Source organism: Mytilus californianus, unplaced genomic scaffold (genome assembly GCF_021869535.1).
Source record: "Mytilus californianus isolate M0D057914Y unplaced genomic scaffold, xbMytCali1.0.p SCAF_2, whole genome shotgun sequence".
In the NCBI taxonomy this organism is placed as follows: domain Eukaryota; kingdom Metazoa; phylum Mollusca; class Bivalvia; order Mytilida; family Mytilidae; genus Mytilus; species Mytilus californianus.
Genome location: NW_026262668.1, coordinates 45718908 through 45739831, shown reverse-complemented (window position 1 = coordinate 45739831; position 20924 = coordinate 45718908). Strand labels below are relative to the sequence as shown.

Below are 20924 nucleotides of genomic sequence, written 5' to 3'. Positions count from 1 at the left end.
TATCTCTACTTCGGCACTGGCATGATTTGTAACAAACCTTTCTAAGATTGTCCGTTTATACATTTAAAAAATATTAAGAAACTAAGGTTTCAATTCCCTAAGGCAAAGTTAATCTTAGATGGATTTGGTTATTATTTTTAGGTCCTCCATACTCATATAGCTCTTCAACTGTTTCGATTCTTATACATTCGGACATTTAAATATTCGGCTTTGATCGTTCCTGATGAAGGTCAATCCAGAAAAGCCCTTCGGACGCATTAAATATATAAAAAATTGAAAACAACACGTTAAAGATTTCATGCGTTCGAAGCGCTTTTCTGGATTTTCCTTCATCAAGAACGCTCAAAGCCAAATATTTGAAAGTCAATGATGTATAAGGACCGAAAACGTTGAAGAGCTATAAACCAAAAAGGACCTAAAAGATAGCCAAATCCATCTAAAGGCCAACTTTGCTTGAGGGAGTTGAAACCTTATAGTTTCTGTATAATTTATAAAGTGTTTCCATTTTTTTTTTATCTCAGTTTTCTATAATTACCTTTATGCTTTCCTCCTTCAACCCAAAACAAACAACCAGAGGTTTACCATTCAATTGAATGAATCAGCGAGTATCTCATGTATTTAACAATGTATTGGACCATTTGGGCAATGCATAAATGAAAAGAGAAACAAGAGATGAATTGCAATATTTTTACTTATTCAGAGTAAAAATGTTTCTCATACAAAAATAAACAATATATAATATATACATATACATTTTCCAACAAGATAATAACAGAGACATATAATGTGTCTCTGATAATAATGAATACAAAACATAAAACGATAATAAAATAATACAGAATACAATAGCTTGGCCTAGGAAGGGGTCAACTAAGCCACCAGGAAAGATGCAATAAAATAAATCTTTCCTACCCCACAAAGGCCAAGCACTTCGCAAAAAGAAAACTGTTCGTCATATTTGATGTTTAAAAAGTTATTCATGCTATCACAAGATGTTCAATTTCACATATTAGCTATATTATTTCAAGCTAAATCTATGTTTTTAACTAACAGTGAAAATACTAAATGTGATTAATAATATATAAAAAAGCTATAAATAAGTTGCAATACAGTACCAGCCCATGCAAGTTCTGCAAAATAACAATGAGACAATGTCCTTGTCAACAATCTTTTCAGTGATCATAATATTACAATATCAAACTTCAATAAAAAGCTGTTTTCACCTAAACAAAACAACTAAATGAGCAAGACATATAAGCAAATATCTGGGTGAGAGATTAAACCAAGAATTCATTTAGTAACAATGACTTACGGCCCAAGCAGTTACGTTTTATATAGCATGATATCCTACTGCTATGACACATTCATATTGTGTGCATAAAATAAGTTTTATAAAAGGCATACTTTATGTAGAACTTTTGAAAACAAAAAAGGTTCTAAAACTAACTACCGGCCCATGCAGGTAATTATATTAGAAATGTCAAAACATTGTCTATTGGAGTCTCCTTTAAAGCATTTTATGATTGCAAGCAGGTACCACCAAAAAATAATATTTCAGATCAAGTCTAAAGTGTCAGTTTTCTATAATTACCTTTGCTCCTCTCACAGATAAATCTTTAAAATAACAAACCATCAATTAAAAATTTAACGTTTATCTATAAATAACTCCATTTCTAATTCACCAATTAATTCAATGTCATTATGTGTCTTATTTTCGTCATCAAGCATTACGTTTGTTACAGAACTACATTTAGACGACGGTTTTCTTGCTGTTAATGCACACAGTATAGCTGATAAAATGTAAAGAGAACCTGAAAAATAAGATACGTATAATTAACTCACTTGACATAATTGAAATTAACTCAGGCACGTGGCCAACATGCAGTTTATCTTAAGGAGCTACACACATGTTCGAAAATCTCTTAACAGAAAAAGCTGACCAAGAAATGGAGAGTTTTGTCAAGGCTCTTATTTGCTTTTGAATCTCTGAACAGTTTTAAAATAATTAATTCCTCAAGCGAACTTGCTTGATATAAAACAATGAGAAGTGGTATGATTGCCAATGGGACAACTATCCACTAGAGACCAAATGGCGTAGATGTTAGCAATTATAGGTCGCCGTACGACCTTCAACAATGAGCAAAACAATACCGCATATGAGTCATTTCAAAAACAAGTGTCATGTACACTGTAGCATACATCTATGAAGGTTCTGGATGGGGGTCTCATTTCTGTATTCTTTCATTATTTTTTTTAAATACACACTGTATATATATTTCAGACGTACAAGATATTGGCACCTTCACAAATGTTTTATTTTCAAATTTGCACACACATTCAATGCAAATAATAAGTCAGGAACTCTGGGTTATATTAATAGAATGTAACTTTTCATAAAGGATCTATCCAACGATGCAAAATGCAAAGGGGGGGCGGGGGAAATTACCAGCTAAAACTGTTTTGGTGATCACACATTAAGGATTAATTACCATAGTAATGTTATGAATGTAACAAAAAATGCAGCTGTTTTTAAAGTTTAAGGGTCATATCCTTGTAGGGGTGTCAAGTCTACAATGGGATTATTGCATTTTTATCAAGTATATATTAATACTGAAAGAAAACACCTGGTCAAATTATTTGAACATAATGATGGTATTAATTTAAGTAGAAATGTATTAATAATTAATAAACTTTTATTTGGACTCATTAGATTTCAACAACCAATTTTAATACAAATTGCAAACATGTGTTACATTTTATGTATGTAGTTAACAATATAAATTCAATTGGTTTGGTAAACATGTTACATCTTATGTATGTACAATGTTGTAATTAGATCTTTGAATATAGTTTACATTGGCACAAATATCGTTTTTGTCATCAGCAGATTAAAACATAACTTAATGTGTATTCTTTTCAAACGGTTTTTTTGGGATGTATAAATACACATCCAAGTTCATTTTCTATATAGAGATTACTCTATCTATATATTACATTATACATATTTATTAACAGGTTACCTCCTAACTATCCTACTGCCTATCGATACTTTTATTTTGGCATTGCACAAGTCATGTCTTCTTTGACTGTCCATGACGTTAAAACACTAAATCCCTGGGATGTGTTTTAGTTGATTTTAGTCTCTGATGCATGAATTTGTGTTATTAATTGTTTTTGGCTTTTAACTAGCTTACAGCAAGGAATTGTATATTTACAATTCCTTGCTTACAGTAACTGCGAGTACTCTCAAATCTTACTTTCGTGATAAGACCTGTTAATACAATTTGTAATGTATTTTTGTTATTTGATGTTTACTTATTCAGTGTTATATCTAGCCTCACTATTTTTAATATATACCACCTTTGATAAGTGTTAAGTATGACGATAAATTTTATCTTTTGTTATCGTACTAGGAACAACAAAATTATTTCCGTACTCCATGTATACCTTACAACAAAATTATTTTTATTTACCTGTTTACGTTATTTTATTTGTCCAAGGTAATGGTTGTCTTTCTGATATTGTTAAACATCTAACCCCCTTGTTTTGTTAATTTTGTATTTACATTGTGTCATAGATCAAATTTGTTCGTTCAGTGTATGTTCACTTGTTTTTGTTAATATGTCTTTTGATTGAGTTAAGCCATTTCAATTGATATTTTATAGTGTGTCTTTCTATGTTGTGATGATACACTATTGTTTCAGGTAGGGTGAAGGTTGGCGCCTATTAAAACGTTTAAACCCGCTGCATTTGTTTGCACCTGTCCTAAGTCAGGAACCTGATGTTCAGTGGCTGTCGTTTGTTGATGTGGTTCATAAGCGTTTCTCGTTTTTGATATAGATTAGACCGTTGGTTTTCCTGTTTGAATGGATTTACACTTGTCAATTTTGAGGTCCTTTATAGCTTGCTGTTCGGTGTGAGCCAAGGCTCCGTGTTGAAGACCGTAATTTGACCTATAATGGTTTACTTTTACAAATTGTGACTTGGATGGAGAGATGTCTCATTGGCACTCACACCACATCTTCTTATATCTATTAACAATATAAATTCAATTGTTTTGGTAAACACTAAGATTTTATATCTACTACATTAGAAACATTCCTTTTCTTCTTTCTTTTTCTTTTATAGAAAATCTAATTTACATTAGTATTGCAATATGTATATTTTTTTCTCAGTTAAAACTTGAAGTAGGAGTTCTACCTTATACTGCCCTGTAAAGAATCTCAAATACGAAGTCATCATGAATAAGAAAGTATTTATTCTGAAACGTTAACTTTATAAGACATAAGATCTCGGCGATAGTATTTGGTTGTGTTTCCTTTTTATCAACTATTTGATATCTATTTAAACGTCCTGTTGAAAAGGCCTGTTGTGTATTTTGATCCCACAGCCTACGTTTTACCCAGTGGGAATTTCAAGTGTGTGGGTGTTTTTTAAATTTCAAGTATGTAAAACTATTAACTTGACTATATTGAGGGTGGTAAAGGGTTATTTTCGTGCAACGTGTTTTGCCATTTTTATTTCACGTGCAGCCGTGAAAAAGGTTCGTTATTCACCGTGTTTCGTGAAATCGGTAAAAAGATCAACGTGCAAGAAATTTTTAATTGTTCGTTCATCGTGAAATGGCAATTCTATTTCGCGTTTTTCCGTGCAGATACCCCCCCCCCCCCCTTTTACGCCCCTCTATATTGTTAGTTTGACTTTGATTCTGTAATTATGCACTTACTATATACATTTGATACGGTTAGTAAATCTTTAGGATACAAAAAGCATTAGAGCAAACCTACATATTAACCTACATGTATGAGGGTCTTGATAGGGTTTACAGGTCGGATAGGGAATAATGAACGAAAACTGCAGAAAAAAGGGCAATAAAAAAAAGAATAGAGAAAAATTGGGCAAAATGATAAAGAAAAGAGAAAAATTGGGTACTAATATAAGAATAAAGAATAATTGGCAAAAAGATCATGAAACTAAGAATATGAAAAAATGGTCTAAAAATCAAAGAATAAAAACACGAAGATCCTCATTTAAATGCAGGTACACATAATTTCAAATTCACACAAAAAGGTAAAGTTTCCATTACATTTATGTACTTGCGAGCCAAAACAAAATGGAAAGAAAATAAATAGGATATGTTGTCTCAATAACTAACTTGAAAGCATTTAGTTTTGCAGACGAGGATAGAACCCATAACCTCCCGCACTCGAGTTGAGCACGCTACCACAGAACCACCGAAAACGACTATGGTTATTAAAAACAATTCACGAAAACAGTACTGCATTAACATTGGTTTCTTGAATTTGATATAAAGATTGATTTCTTGAATTTGATATAACAATTGCTTTCTCATATTCACAAAAAGAGGGACGAAAGATACCAGAGGGACAGTCAAACTCATAGATCGAAAACAAACTGACAACGCCATGGCCAAAAATAAAAAGACAAACAGACAAATAATAGTACAGATGACACAACATAGAAAACTTAAAGACTAAGCAACACGAACCCCACCAAAAACTGGGGGTGATCTCAGGTGCTCCGGAAGGGTAAGCAGATCCTGCTCCACATGTGGCACCCGTCGTGCTGCTTATGTTATTACAAATCCGGTAAGTAGTCTAATTCGGTAGGTCACATTCGTGAAAAGGGAAGGGTATTGTAGTTACGACATAAGGAACATATCCGATATCATCTGTGAAACGGTTATTCCATAACGGTCAACCAACTCGTGATGGCGTCCGTAAAATTTACGAAGGGATGATTTCAACTTCACCATTTGGAACTCTTGGTTTAATAGCTTCCTTGTGAGCAGCAATCCTCTATCAAGGAAATCATGATAGGAAGTACAAGCCCGGGAATATCGTATCAATTGGGAGATATATACTCCGTATGCAGGAGCTGCTGGAATGTTGCTACATAGAAATGGAAAGTTCACAATTGGGAAGCTGAAATCATCTCTTTTGTCGTAAAGTTTTGTTTTCAACCGACCCTCATTGTCAATTTCTAGATGTAAGTCAAGATATGAGGCAGACTTAACTGTATCTGTAGTATCCTTTATCTCTAGTTCGATGGGATAGATTCGTTCAACAAAGTCTCCAAATTTTGTATTATTTAGTGAGAGAACATGACATTCAAACCTTATGCAATAATTGTCTTTAACTTTTAACGTACATGTATATATCAATATACGTATAAAATTGTTATCAACCCGTTTAGCTTTGCAAGATACATTTTTGGTTGTAAACCAAAGCTTTTTAAGGTCACCCGATAGAAAATGAGAAGACCTTGATGCATTTCTTAAGATTATTTTAATTAATTATAATTTCCGTCACTTTTCGAAATATCTTTTAGAAAAAAGAACCCGACTTTTTAAAATTATTTTATGTATCAAGTATGTAGCGGACATAAATTATTCGGAATAGACATTGGCACACCGAACTTTCATTCCTTACGCAGTTAGGAAATAAAATTAGAATTGATCCACAAAATGTTTAATCATCCTCTGTTCCTGACTTTCTAATAAATTAATTGAACTGTTATGTCATACATGAACATCTTCCATAGATTTAATTTTAAAAATTAAATTGGGGAAATATAATTCCTTTATGTGTGTTTCCACGGCAACATTCTGCATTTATTTTTTCTATAACAGATTGCAAAAAGGGGCATGAAAATGTGATACGTTCCCCCAAAATTTAGTTCAAAGTAGAATTTCAATCCCTTTGAATGATACCTTTTCTGAAACCATTGACATTTATCTTTTAAATGAGTAATCAAAATTGGATGCTAAAAAATGTGAAAAAACATTGCAATAATTTCTGGAGCAAAGTTTGGTATGAATATGAAAATAAGGACTGTCAAATAGAAAACAGCTCATAATATAATACTTGATGTTCATATAAACCCTCTTTGAAGGCTATATTAATCATCAGCTATCCAAAAATTAATTTATTGCACTATAACTTTCATATTTGAAAAATTCACCGTGGCCAAAATGCGAAACAACACTCATAACTGTGGGGTGCTACCTAATCAACTCCCGAAGGGCAAAAAAAAATGTTATGGGTTAACAGTACACCGAAACCGTATCAGGCAGAGGAATGGAGGTGAAATCTGGCCCAACTCCGTCAAACGTCAAAACCGTAAGTCATGTAGTCCTAAGGACTTCAGCATTTATCTTCTTGACCCCAGACCTTGATAAATATTAAAGGCTTAAGACCTCGTTATGGAATTCACTTTGAAATCGAAATAGTTAGAGAAAAAGCAAATGTTGGAACATAATATTGGCATTAAGCCATAAGTTTGCAGTGTTTTGGCCGAAATCTAAGATCCCTCCAAAAGGTAGAGAGCTAACATTTGAATGCCCGAGAAATGTCGTAAGCGGCCATAACATCACTCTGATATATGACATTGAAAAGTCAAAGGTTAAGGTTACAGTGACTTTTCCGCTTTAGAACTTACTGTCCAAATCCTTTCTAAATCTTTTTTTTTAACTTATTAAATTATAGTTACTTACAATAGTAACATTCTAGACCCATTTTGTTTTCTATATGCCCTGTATATCCTTTAACCTAATTAATAGACTAATCTGCATTGCGTGATCACTTCAAAGGCTAATACAGAATGAAATTGGAGTGAACAGAGATTAAAAATCTATATATTAAATGATGCAAACCTGATAACCTTTATGCAATATAATGGCTGTATCCTGATTGCGATGGTATTTCGGTTATTCCGTATATAAATATGATTAATATTTTATATTTAATGATATAGACATGGCTTAACTCAGTGTTAAACGGATCACTAATGAACTGTAAAGTTCAAGGTTACAAGGAATTTAAATTTGGATCTAAACACCATTCACAAAAAGGACCAAAATCAAGTAAATGTGACATGCATAGAATTTTTATAACATCGCTTGCTCTATAGGGAATATTCTTGAGGGTTATCAGACGGCATTAGTTTGTATACCTGTCACATCAAATAGATAGGTATGTATTTTAGGGTTTCCTCCAGAAAAATAATGTACATTTCATTTTGCTCATTTTGTAATACCTTGCATAAATGGGGGACCTGCAATTTCTTAAAAAGTACAAAAATTGCTATGGTTATACAAATTTTAAGGTAGACATTACTGTTGTGGCGAAGCAGTAACAGAGAGGAGTATTGATACCTAAAAACGAGGGTCCTTTTATCCCGACTTTTCCGTATGATACTGTCTGTTGAAAAAATGTTGTCGTGTCAATAAATTTAAACTCATTTTCAGAGAAGACATTCCAACAAAATGGATGCATCAGAGGCAGAAGATAAGCTGTTTAACTTTCCCAGTGACAATACTCCTAAAGAAACTCAAACTATGTCTACTTATTCTTCAGATTCAATTAAAAGTGCAATTTCTTTGAAATGCCTTCCAAACTATCCTTATATCTGAGGGCTTTCAAAAGAAGACATGGTGAGAGACAATAATTGTTAAGTTCAATTAATTCAGAAAAAAAAATAGCAACTTGTAGACGATTTCCTTTTTCCTGTTTGGTAAATAAACTATAAACACAAATTATAATTTATTTATGGTGGTGATATACATTTTACTAGTATGCTGGTCGGGTAAACCCAGGTGAATTAACTGTTCATGTGTACAATAACTACTTCACTTAATTCAATTAAGAAAAACAACCTTTTAACGGTATGACATATTTAATCTAATCTCAATGAGATTTCAAGGCCAAGCTAAGTAGAACAGTGTAGTCACTGAAGCAGACATGTATATTTCTGTCAATACAAAAATGAAAGTTTATACTTGCTTTTGCCCTAGTTAATGAATAATTTAGGTTCGAACAGACCGTCAAACATAGATAAAATGTAAATCATTCTGTAAATATGTTTTTATTATACTGTAGAATTGGGGTACATGTATATTGCATTCTTCTTATCCGTGCGTGCGTTTGACCGTTCGTCAAACAAATGTTACCATCGTCCTTTTTTTATTTTTGTCAGTAAGTTGCTGTATCGTTAATGTATACCAAATATCCTTTGATTAACATTCACATATATTATTAATTTTGTATATTATAACTCATTAGATTCGTTCAAAAAGAATCAAATACTCCACTGTATTTCAAAGGTAGACTGAAAAGTGCTATAGCGCAGTAGTTTTAGAATATCTAAAAATATCTAGAAATCTATAAACCTCAATACCTTGCGACACAGTTGTAACAGCCAAACAATTGAATTTTGATTCTTTGATTCCATTTCTGGCGTGATGACAATAATAACATAACAGTCGCAGCCTTTGTATACGTCGATACGAGGATATAGCAACTTTAAGAGGTAGATCGACCTGGGACTTCCATCTCAGTTGATATTCTTCTTTCATGTCGATATATCCTCGTTTCGAACAAAGGCTACAATTGTTATATCAGTATCATAACATACAAAATAAGACATTTTCAAAGAAGAATTAAAATTACACAACAGAAGTGTACTTGACTTTCTGCACCTAGAAGCTCATCTAGCCCCAAGCTTAATGCGAGTTATTGTCATCGCTTAGAATATTAGACATCTAAGAAATAATTTCAAACATTTTAACGAGATCTTTGACTAATGATACTGGGATGATCTTTAACTAATTTACCGTTTTTGTGGACAAACTCAAATAAGATATGAAATAAATGAAACTATACGAGAGGTACACAGTACATACGGTTGAACCGTTTCTCATAGGAGAAGTACATACCGTTTTTCATACGAGAAGAACATACATACTGTTTCTCATACGAGATGCACATACGGTGTCTCATACGAGAAGTACATACATACGGTTTCTCATACGAGAAGTACATACATACGGTTTCTCATACGAGGAGTACATACGGTTTCTCATACGAGAAGTACATACATATGGTTTCTCATAAATCATCTCGCATATGCAAACCACATTATGTAGAAATGAACCTAATGGGTTTCTCTATTAATTTTGAATTATTGCAGCTATCCGAAAACTAAGTTGTGGAACATAATTAATCATTTGGTAATCCATACAAGTAGGGTCTCCTCCTTGACAGTCTCGAATATTGAATAAACCGGACACTGATAACTTTTGAGTGTTTGGTACATGTATTATATTCAGGATGGCTGTCACTGTGGAACATAGTTTAACATAGAACCCTATAAAACCCTAAAGAGAACACTTTTGGCAGAAAAAAACTGTGAAACATACTAACATCCACACTGATCTGCTTCCACAGTTGTATTGATGAAGCTAAACATTGAAAGGTAAATACATCTTTTTCAAACCGTGGAAGTAAAATGATAAAATATAATACATCCATGGTAAAACCAAAATTACGTTTTTCTTCAGAAACTACCAAGCAACCATACATGTTTGGATTCAGGATTTCAATGGACACATATTCCAACCAAGAGTCACTCACTCCAATATATTGTTTTAGTCTTAAATGCATGACATATCACATAATAGTATTTTCTTCCATAGAGGTAGTTTGAAAAATCTCTGCCGATTCATGAAACTACCTAGCAACCATATATTTTTGGTTTCAGTAGGGTCTGATATATCACATTTTACATGTACAATTTTCAAACAAACAAGACACTTCGTAACTGTTTGGTTTCAAAAGTACCAAGTTACCAAATTTTTTTGAGATCACAATAGTATATGCCTCTACAAAATGCTATTCTGAACATGGGGAAAGCCTTTTTATTGTTCTCTATTTGATTATTAAACATTTATGTTTACCTGATACCGCGAATGCTTTTGATAGATCTATATCTTTTACGTTGTCGATGTTGTCTTCCAATATTTCTGCAAATAATTAAAACTGTAAAAGTTTGAAGGCATTTCTTTTCTGGACTATATAATTCATAGCTGTACAGAAAAATAACATATTTACACACGCTGATTGTTTTTTTTTTTTTTTTTGCTGTGCTTTCAAAATATGATTAATTTTACCTATGTCAACACATGTTTCACAGCTGATTTATATTTTTTAGCATGTCGTGACTATGATTTGACAAACGTCTAACTGAGAAATTGCTAACACAAGCCCAATGACACCTGTTTACGACCAAAACATCTGTGATACAAAACCGTTACCTTCTACACAGTATAGAGCGCATACCTGTCGACTGGTACATATTTTGAAACTACATATGTGATACGAGCTCATGCGATTTACGGGATTGTGAATTCTCATCAAGTTGTGTTTTGCCAGATAATAAAACTTATATTTTTGAATTGAACTACAAAAGAAGACACCTGCGGTTACGTGAATTGGATTATAATGATTATTTGGAATATAATCAGTATCAACTAATCAAGAAGATGTTATAATAACTTATATTTAAACTAGGATGCGAAATATTTTTGTCAAATTCAAAAACTTCATTCAGTTTCTCATCGAATTGATTTTGTTAGTCTCGGATCATTTTGTATTTCCATATAAGAACTTTGTGGTGCGTTGATTTATTTTAAATTTTTGGTTGTTCTTTGATGTACCTTTTTCCATATAGATACGTTATGGTGCGTAGCTTGTTTTTTATTTCCATGTAAGAACGTTGTGGTGCGTTGATTGATTTTGAATTTTTGGCTGTTCTTTGATGTACTTTTTTTTTCATTTAGATACGTTATGGTGAGTTTTTGGATTCGAAGGCACATACTGACAAGACGCAGGGATTAGAGCAGGATTCCGGGCTAGCACCAAATAATATTATAAAAAAAGTCAAAGTGAAATAATTACAAAAATTATAAAAACTACAAAAGAAATGATTCTAAATACAGGTACAGGAAGTACATAAATTATAAACAACTTTGTGACATTTTTAATTTAAGAAGAGTTACAGCTAATAAAACCCGTGTCTCTATTATGTAATGACTACACACAAATGACAATTCGATACTCACATGTTCACTTTTTCCTCGATATATCGTAACCCGTCTGGCTTTTTCCAAGGCAATGAGTTAAAGATTCCTGATAAATCACTAGCCCTCAGTTTGATGGGGGATGTTACCTGTAAATCCAAGACATTTTTTGGAGAATGCCAAACTCTGAACGACAAAGAGCCAGATCAACATAATTTCGAAAGGAATCCATTTTGGCAATTGAAAGACATTTAGTTCACGATTTTCATCTGGAAACTGTTTAACTATCAGACCACTAAATTTCATAAGAGTGTACTTTCATTATGACGTTTTGAGGGTTCATAAAGTATAAATAGTGTTTTGTGTGCTTTTTGTGTCTAAGATGCATAAATTAAATAAATAAGACTCTGAAATGACTGCTTTACAAGTGTGATTTGGTATGCCATATTACTTTGTTCCGGCAACCAAACACTTTCATTTGTAAAGTGAATGTTCCAAGACAGAACTACGAAAAATGTTCAAATTCTAATTTAATCGAACAGATTTTTCACAAACGAGTTGTCATTATGCGAGCATTGGTTTTAATTTAACGTACCAAGGAAATAAGGCTAAGAGCACTTTTCATTTCATAGTCTGAGGGCACTGCATATTCAATATTTGATTATGTTGCAAACTATTTAGTTTGAGTAACACGTTGTACGATTTTATTCCAGAACTATTAATGAAAAAACTATTGAACTAGTTTTATTTAGCCACATGTTTATGTGCTTGTCCAAGGTCAGAAACCTGATCAGTGGATGTCTTTTATTATAGATGGTTTTGTCATTAATGAATTTCGTGTTGATGGCAGATCTTTTATAATAATTTAAAGTCAACGCTAAGTTTAATTTAATTTTCTCTAGACGGTGCGATTTAACTAGACAAAAAAGAGACTTCTCTATTGCTGAACAGTGTATGTTGACCTCAAGATGTCTTGTTATGTCGTTAGGTTCTTGATTCCCCACATGTCCTTTTGTTCATTTAAGTTTTTATTGTTCATTTTGAATAAATATGATAACCAGTCAGCGCACTTTGTGTACATTTTGAATTGAAATGCAATTTTCAGTATCTATATCTATCATATAATGAGTCTTTGTATTTGATTTACCGTATTGTCTCGCCTGCGCCGAAAGTCGCGGAAAGCGAGACCTAAGAATTGCTTTTCCGGCGACTGCTGCGCCGACGGTTGCGGTGACGGCGTCAACAATTGTTAAGTTTTCTGCTTAAGTTAGTTTGATAGGAACTACTTGTGATTGATCTGTGATATTTAGTATGAAGATGCATTACTCTCAGAATATATCAGTTTGACGACAATTTTGAGATCCTGCCCCCTAGGCCATGATCCAGTGACTTAGAATTAATTAGCAATTTTAAATGTTAAGTTTTCTGCTTAAGTTAGATTGATAGGAACTACTTGTGATAGATCAATGATATTTTGTATGAAGTTGCATTACTATCAGTACATATTAGTTTGACAGCAATTTAGAGGCCCTGTCCCCTAGGCCATGTTCCAGTGACTTTGAATTGATTAGGCATTTTCAATATTAAGTTTTCTGCTTAAGTTAGTTTGATAGGAACTACTTGTGATAGATCAATGATATTTTGTATGAAGTTGCATTACTAACATTACATATCAGTTGGACGACTATTTTGAGGCCCTGCCCCTCGGTCATGGTCCAGTGACTTTCAATCAATTAACAATTTTCAATATTAAGTTTTCTGATTAAGTTAGTTTGATAGGAACTACTTACAATAGACAATAGTTTCTATAAAGTTTCATTGCTGTCTGTACATCTCAGTTTGTCAACCATTTCGAGACCCTATCCACTAGCTGGTCAAGCGACTTTGAATTAATTAGCAATGTTGCTGCTGTCCATCAGATTGTCTTTATCTGAATTTTATGCCTACAGGTGAGACATACCTCTGTGTCAGCAGTTCATTTTGAGATTATGTTTTATAGAATAATAATTACCTGCAATTAGAGGCACTGCCAGCTGACCTAATCCACCACAAAACATCACAATTCCAAAACCGGAAGCTAAATTGGACAGGGAAACCAGTTCAACAACTATCACAGTCTGTAAAATCCATACACCCCCTGTATACATTCCAAAGGCCGTCATGTATAAAAACTGGATTGCATAATTCTTGTAAAATGGTAAAAATAGAGTGAAAATTCCAATCAAGCTGAACTGTCCAAAATATAAGAGACGGCTACCAATTTCACGGTCACTTGCAGCTAGTCCAACGAGGTATCGACCGCAGATATTACCGATTCCCGTTGCTGAAATCAAATAGCTTACATCGTACTTCGAAACGCCATTAGTTTTAAAATATTTTGGAAAATAAAGAATAGAAATGTTAAAACTAACATTCCAGCAAAACGAACTAATACAAAATAGGAAAAACTCAACAGTTCCCAACTCAGATAAACTATTCCTAATAGAATTTCCCAATCTTACACATTGGTTATCATATAATTCTTCCGTGTTCTTAGTTTTCTTTTCCTTTCTGCTGTTCATTTCGACACTATTAGGTCTCATCAATGCGCCAAATACTGCGCACTGGAAAAAAGCCGCACCGATTAGAAGAAATGCTCCATGAATTCCGAATGATGAGACACATTGGTGCATAATAGGCGGTAGTGCAAGCATAGCCACCCCGCAACCATTAACTACCACTCCTGTTGCTATGCTACGCCCTTTGTCAAAGTAGTATCCAACTGAAATTAATACTCCTGTGTATATCAACGACTGACTTGTGCCTGCATGGAAAATAATAGACGGTAGTTAAAACATATTTTATCGTCCAAAACCATGACAAAAGGACCAGACTTGTGTTTTTCATCTTATAAAGTCTTCTCCATAAATGATATCAATAGATCTGGTTGTAATTTGTTTAAATATGTGATGTATTTTCTGGTTTTCCTGTTTTTTTAAGTTTTGTAAATGAAAAGGTGAGGAGTCCGATGCATTGGAATCAGTCGGCTACTTTAGAATAGATTTTTACATTTTTTAAGTATGATAATTAACGAAAGCAGGATTAATATCGTAGATAAAATATTTGATTGAGTGAAGAAGACCAAAAATTAAATAAAATGCCAAAAAATTGGCAAATTATTATTATCTGTGTAAAAGATAACCAATTTAATTGAGAGCACTGTGTATTATGTGATTTCTTTTAAAAAAAATATGCAAATTGATAACATATTGTATAGTACCTGCTATTAGTCCATATGTAACATACATAATATAAATATTCTCTGTCAGACTGGTTAGACCAAAGCCAACCAGACCAACAACAGATCCTGTGATAATACACACTCTACAGGAGAAGGTGTTCGTGAGAAGGCTTCCAATCGGACCTATAAAACAGGAGAAAACATCTTAGAAGTAAACAATGTAGTAAAAATATCGTGGCTGTTTTCGAGTTTCGTACCACCATATAAAACATTTGTATGTGCAAATATTGAAAAAATGCTTATTATCACAACGTTCGAAAGCAACACACAGCTAGTGGTATGTTATGACCATGACAAAAGGACCAGACTTGTGTTTTTCATCTTAGAAAGTCTTCTCCATAAACGATATCAGTAGATCAGGTTGTAATTTGTTTAATTATGTTATGTATTTTCTGGTTTTCCTGTTTTTTAAGTTTTGTAAATGAAAAGGTGAGGAGTCCGATGCATTGGAATCAGTCGGCTACTTTAGAATAGATTTTTACCTTTTTTAAGTATGATAATTAACGAAGAAATTAATTAGATTAGAAGTAAATTAATTAGAAGTAAACAATGTAGTAAAAATATCGTGGCTGTTTTCGAGTTTCGTACCACCATATAGAACATTTGCATGTGCAAATATTGAAAAAATGCTTATTATCACAACGTTCGAAAGCCAACACACAGCTAGTGGTATGTTATTGACCAAAAGAGAGTGTGTGTGGAGAGAGGACTACGCCCCTGGAAAATAGTCTACTGTAAACAATATAAAAATAAGAACATGTGGTATGATTGCCAATGAAATAAAATTCCAGCAGAAACCAACTGACGTATACGTTATCAACTGTAAATCACCGTACGACCTTCCACAATGAACAAATCCCATTCCACATAGCATGTTATAAAAGACCCCGTCATGACAAACGTAAAACAATATAAACAAGAAAACTAACGGCCTGATTTATGCACAAAACAATAAACGAAAAATAAATAAGATATACAGCAACAAACGACAAACACTGAATAACAGGCTCATGACTCGGGACAGGCACATACAGAATGTTACGGGGTTAAACATGCGTACCATACCCTAACGACACAACACCAGAACAAACTATTCAAAATAATAAACGAAAACAAATATGATAAACAACAGACGATATATAACTCAATTACAGCCTAAAATAATATTCGCAGGTACATTTAAAAAAACGTTCTAAACTTTTGGCTTTTTTACTGTTGCTTTTGGTCATTTATTTTGGATTTGGGTGTTCCTCATGGAGGCTAATCCAGAAAATCGCCTCGGTCGCACGAGAATAAAGTGTAACTAAGTGCTGTCTTTTTAAAAATGAAATATTCGGGACGATACACATGACGGGTGATTTGATTTGATTTTTTGGTGTTTAACGCCACTTTTAAGCACCGCTTTTGGGCTATTTCGTGGCGGCCAGTTTTTATTGGTGGAGGAAGCCAGAGTGCCCGGAGAAAACCACCGAACTTCGATAGGAAAACTGACAATCCTAGTCAATTAAGATTGGAGTCGAGTGCACCCGCACGAGCGGGGTTCGAACTCACAACCTCAGTGTTGACTGGCTAGTGATTACAGTAGTAACTACTTAGACCACTCGGCCACCGAGGCCCCCCACATGACGGGTGATGCATGCATAACAGGTTACTTTTACCTTGTCGACGCGTCTAGTTTCGCTCTTTTAGAAGTTCATGTTATTCCTTCAGTCTTTGTTTGTTACCTTGTTTTGTGTCTACTCAATCGATCTTTGAGATTTGAACATCGGTAAACTACTGTTACCTACATTTATATTTCGCGTTAGTTTTCTAGTGTTTTGCATGGAAAAAGGCGTAAATAAATCGCTCGCGAAAAATGTTTGTGTTTAGAGTATGTATTGTAAGATAATGTGTCTAGAGTATGTATTGTAATTTCACACATATTTCACTGAATATAAAATGTTTTAATTCAAATGATATCTGATTCTTATGAATATAGAAGACTTTTCAAAAGAAAAATTGTATGAAAGCTTATTTTGGAACATTTTTAGAGCAATTCAAAATTACTACTATCACCTTTAGCATGACAATAACAATAACATTTCTATACAAACTGTTAGACTGATTTTTCATAATACTGTGATAATATAAAATAATAATAATACGTTTTTAGGAAGTTTCCATGGGAGTTAGTCAATTTTTCTTTCGAAAAGTCTTCTATATTCAAAAGAATAATGTTTTAGGTTATCTCCCATGGAAACTTATAAACAACGTATTGTAATTTCACATATATTTTACTGAATATAAGATGTTCTAATTCAAATGATGTCTGATTCTTTATATATGGAAGACTTTTCGAAAGAAAAAATGTATGAAAGCTTAGTTTGGACATGTTTATAGCGATCCAAATAACTACCTATCACCTTAAGCATGACGATAACAATATAATTTCTATACAAACTGTTAGACTGATTTTTCGTAATAACATTGAAGTGGAATTAAAGTCTTATAGGATTGTAAGTATGCTTTATTTTATCACCTTGCACTTTCACGACTTGACTGTGGTTTTCTACAGCAGTTTATTCAAATTTCTGACCAGTTGAACAGTTTGATTTTATAAAACAAATTGCAATTTGGTCAGAATTTTGAATAAGTTGCAATAGATGGAGAGCAACACTAACAGTCAAGTCACAGTAGTTTTGGAAACATGATTTGTCTATTAGTTGAAATTATCTTTGAACTAGCTTTCAATAACTGTAAATACTCTTCGGTTGATATGTTGTGTCTTTAATCTTTGTCTTAGTTGTTTTTGTAACTTTGTGTCTACTTAATGAGTCAACTCTTTTCAACTGATTTTCATAGTATGTTTTGTAACACCACAATCTCAAGCTCGCTAACATGTTTTACCTGCCACATTCTGTATTTACCTCAGATTCTGTAATTTAATGCTTGCCGTTGGTAGGTATCTATCATATTTGTTTTTCGATTATTGTTTTAAATCAGGCCGTTGGTTTTTTGTTTTACATTTTGTCATTTTGGGATCTTTTACAGCTTACTATAAGGCATGTGTTTTGCTCATTGTTAAAAGGTTGTACGGTAACCATAAGTTGCTTACCTATGATGAGTTGATTTACAACTACGGCGTTTGGTCTTTTATGGATATTTGTCTCATCGGCAATCATACGACAGCTTCTCATTTTTGTATATTATTAATCAGTTTTTCTTTTTTTTAAGAAGATCTTATTATTTTCTGTGACTGAATTAATCTTAAAAATTTTGTTAATGAACACAGGGGTCAAATTGTTTTGCAGAAAATGATAACGAAAATATGACATTCAATTAATTTCGAAGATAAGAATTCAGAATGAAATGTCTGCATTTAGAATAGTAATGAGACAATGTTCATTTTTCAACCTTTAAAGTCGAATATCGGGTTTGGAAATTGTGGGTGAATGAAATATTTTTGAAATCAATAAAATTGAGCATAAAAAATTTGGCAATTATAAATTAAATCATTGGTTTAGATAAGAAAACGACACTCGACCAATTTGGCAATCTTTTTACATCGGTACCGTGTACTTAATTTCATTATTTACTGGAAATGTCTTGCCTTCTATCATTTAAAGTCGAATATCGGGTTTAAAATCGAGTATAAAAACAGTATTTTTGTCTATATATAAGATTTTTTTTTTACTCAGGTAATTTAATCAATCATGAATGATAGATTTCTCTTAGAAGAAATTTAAAGGTCCCAGAGAATAAACTACACAGAGAACAATAGCTATTGTATTTATTCAATAGGACAGGTGAACTTGCAAAAGTTTAAATACCTGGTCAAGATAGAGATGGCACTGTGGAAAACTTTCATTGGGTTCGCAATAATACTCAATTTGAATCCTAAGTAATATTCATTTAAGGAACCGAAATGAAGAGATCAATAAGTAAAAAAAGTTTTCCCGATGAAAGTAAAAAAAAAGCGCATCGGACGCATGAAATATATAAAGTATTATTCTAATTTTAATGTAGAAGCGCAAAATGTTTCTCTACAATCTGATAGTGATAGCAAGAATTTTAAAAATGACAGAACTAAGCATTTTTATAATTAATTATTGTTAGCTTAAAGTTCAGTGACAAATATCTCCTGCATGCTGATAAGGATAATATTTAATCAACTAAGTAGGTTCTGAAAAGTAGATGAACCGAGAAAATTGTTGGTGAAGTTTGCACTGCCGCAAATTATAAGGGTCTGGATGGGTTCAACAGAATAAATCATAATGGGTCAATACTTCAGAAAAATGAGCTAAAAATAACGAATAGAGAAAAATAGGCCCAAAAATAAAGAATAAGGGGGTGCTTCAATATAAAGAATTGAGAATGATGTGCAAAAAATATAAAGATTAGAAAAAAAAAATACATAAACAATTAAGAATACAGCAATGAAGGACCCCAATCTAGACCCTCATACTTCACAGGGAAAATAATTTGCCTCGAAACAGGTCTCGAAAGAGTAGTTGGCATATCTTTGATGGGCTGAGAGCGTACAACTTGCCCGGCACCAGGACATTTGTAAAATGTTCCGATCTAACCACTCATGGCGGTGTATTTAAACATCCCACACAGTCCCTAGCAAATATTTAACTGCCAGAAGGAGGATTCAATGTGGCCTCTGAATAAAAGGAGTTGCCTATCATTTTAAAAGACAGTCTAATACTTAAAAGTAGCTATATTTCTGTACCCTGGCTAACATAGAGGCCATGATTCATGTTTACCTACCTCTCGAGCTTTATTATTTTCAACTTGTACTAACCTCCAGTGGTTTATTTAAACTAAAACCAATCACCCATGCTTCATTTCCAACTTACCACTGATCATAAACATACTGTTGAATATTGATCCTGCCCAAGCTGCCTGCACGTCTGTTATATAAAAGTTTTCTAACAGTTCTAAATGTATAATCCCTGATATATCAGGAATCGATGTTCCAAGAATACAACAAACAAACCCACATAGGACAATCAACCATTGCGGAGAGGGGTAAATATTAAACTTCTGCATAACTTATTATAATGCAAAAGAAATAACATTATATCATATTAATCTTTATACTTTAAACATTTCTACTTTAACTCACTGAAGTATGAACTGTTATTATCAAGGACACATTCGTTTTGAAATTACAACTGACGTACCACTTTATGATATACTAAACAACAAAAGTTAAAGACCACCAAATAACATTTGCCATTTGAATAGTATTATAGTTACTGTCTGAAAATCGTATGTAGCAGTAATTAATGAAATTAAGATTGCACCGAGAAATGTATTTTGTCTTAGTACTGACAACTGATATTTACTCATTAAAAAATATTATGAAGTCAATATTGCAAGCTGTTTCACATCCTTGAAAAAATACATAGTTCGTAAATTCAATTGTTCACACGGTCCCAAAAATGAGACCTTGTGTTAAACAAATTGTTTAGTTGAGACTGATTTTGTGTTTTCTTTTGAACTGTTTGTTACTGAAAATTGAAACGGTAAATTGCAAAGTTCAACGTGACTGTCTCATTTTCAAGAAGTGACTTGAACAATAGTATTGATTTTCCACGAAAAAAATGTGTACTTGGCCAAAACTATCAATATTTCTGTCAACCTTTTTTTGCTAATTTATCAGGTAAATATCTATCTAGTGGTTGTCAAAGGATTATAGAATTCTTTGAGATTAACGGAACGAAGATTTCGGAAAGAGTGGAAAACTAAAAATTCGTAAGGGTTCCGCGGAACCCAGTG

General features: G+C 33.0%; 1 protein-coding gene across 3 annotated transcripts; it reads right to left on the bottom strand.

The window, feature by feature from the left end:
- Window positions 1–673: 673 nt before the first annotated feature.
- Window positions 674–20267, bottom strand: LOC127729871 (monocarboxylate transporter 12-like). Of its 3 annotated transcripts, XR_007994876.1 has the most exons (6): window positions 20000–20267; window positions 15138–15281; window positions 13890–14681; window positions 11921–12027; window positions 10757–10822; window positions 1756–1811 (listed from the first exon to the last, which is right to left on the bottom strand). XR_007994876.1 is itself a non-coding variant. In XM_052237798.1 (5 exons), exons 1-5 carry the CDS (start codon window positions 20190–20192, stop codon window positions 1645–1647), a joined length of 1362 nt encoding a protein of 453 aa, XP_052093758.1. In that variant the 5' UTR covers window positions 20193–20267; the 3' UTR covers window positions 674–1644. The 3 variants fall into 3 exon arrangements, 2 of the variants coding, with proteins under 2 accessions (XP_052093758.1, XP_052093759.1); XM_052237798.1 differs by lacking the exon at window positions 11921–12027 and having other exon boundaries at window positions 674–1811; XM_052237799.1 differs by lacking the exons at window positions 10757–10822; window positions 11921–12027 and having other exon boundaries at window positions 674–1811.
- Window positions 20268–20924: the final 657 nt, after the last annotated feature.

Coding starts and splice junctions, on each gene's coding strand:
- LOC127729871 (XM_052237798.1), bottom strand. CDS start 20,192: ATGCAGAAGTTTAATATTTACCCCTCTCCGCAATGGTTGATTGTCCTA. Junction 14,682..15,137: donor TACATATGGACTAATAGCAG/GTACTATACAAT, acceptor TTTTCCATGCAG/GCACAAGTCAGTCGTTGATA. Junction 10,823..13,889: donor GGCAGTGCCTCTAATTGCAG/GTAATTATTATT, acceptor AATTATTTGCAG/AAATATTGGAAGACAACATC.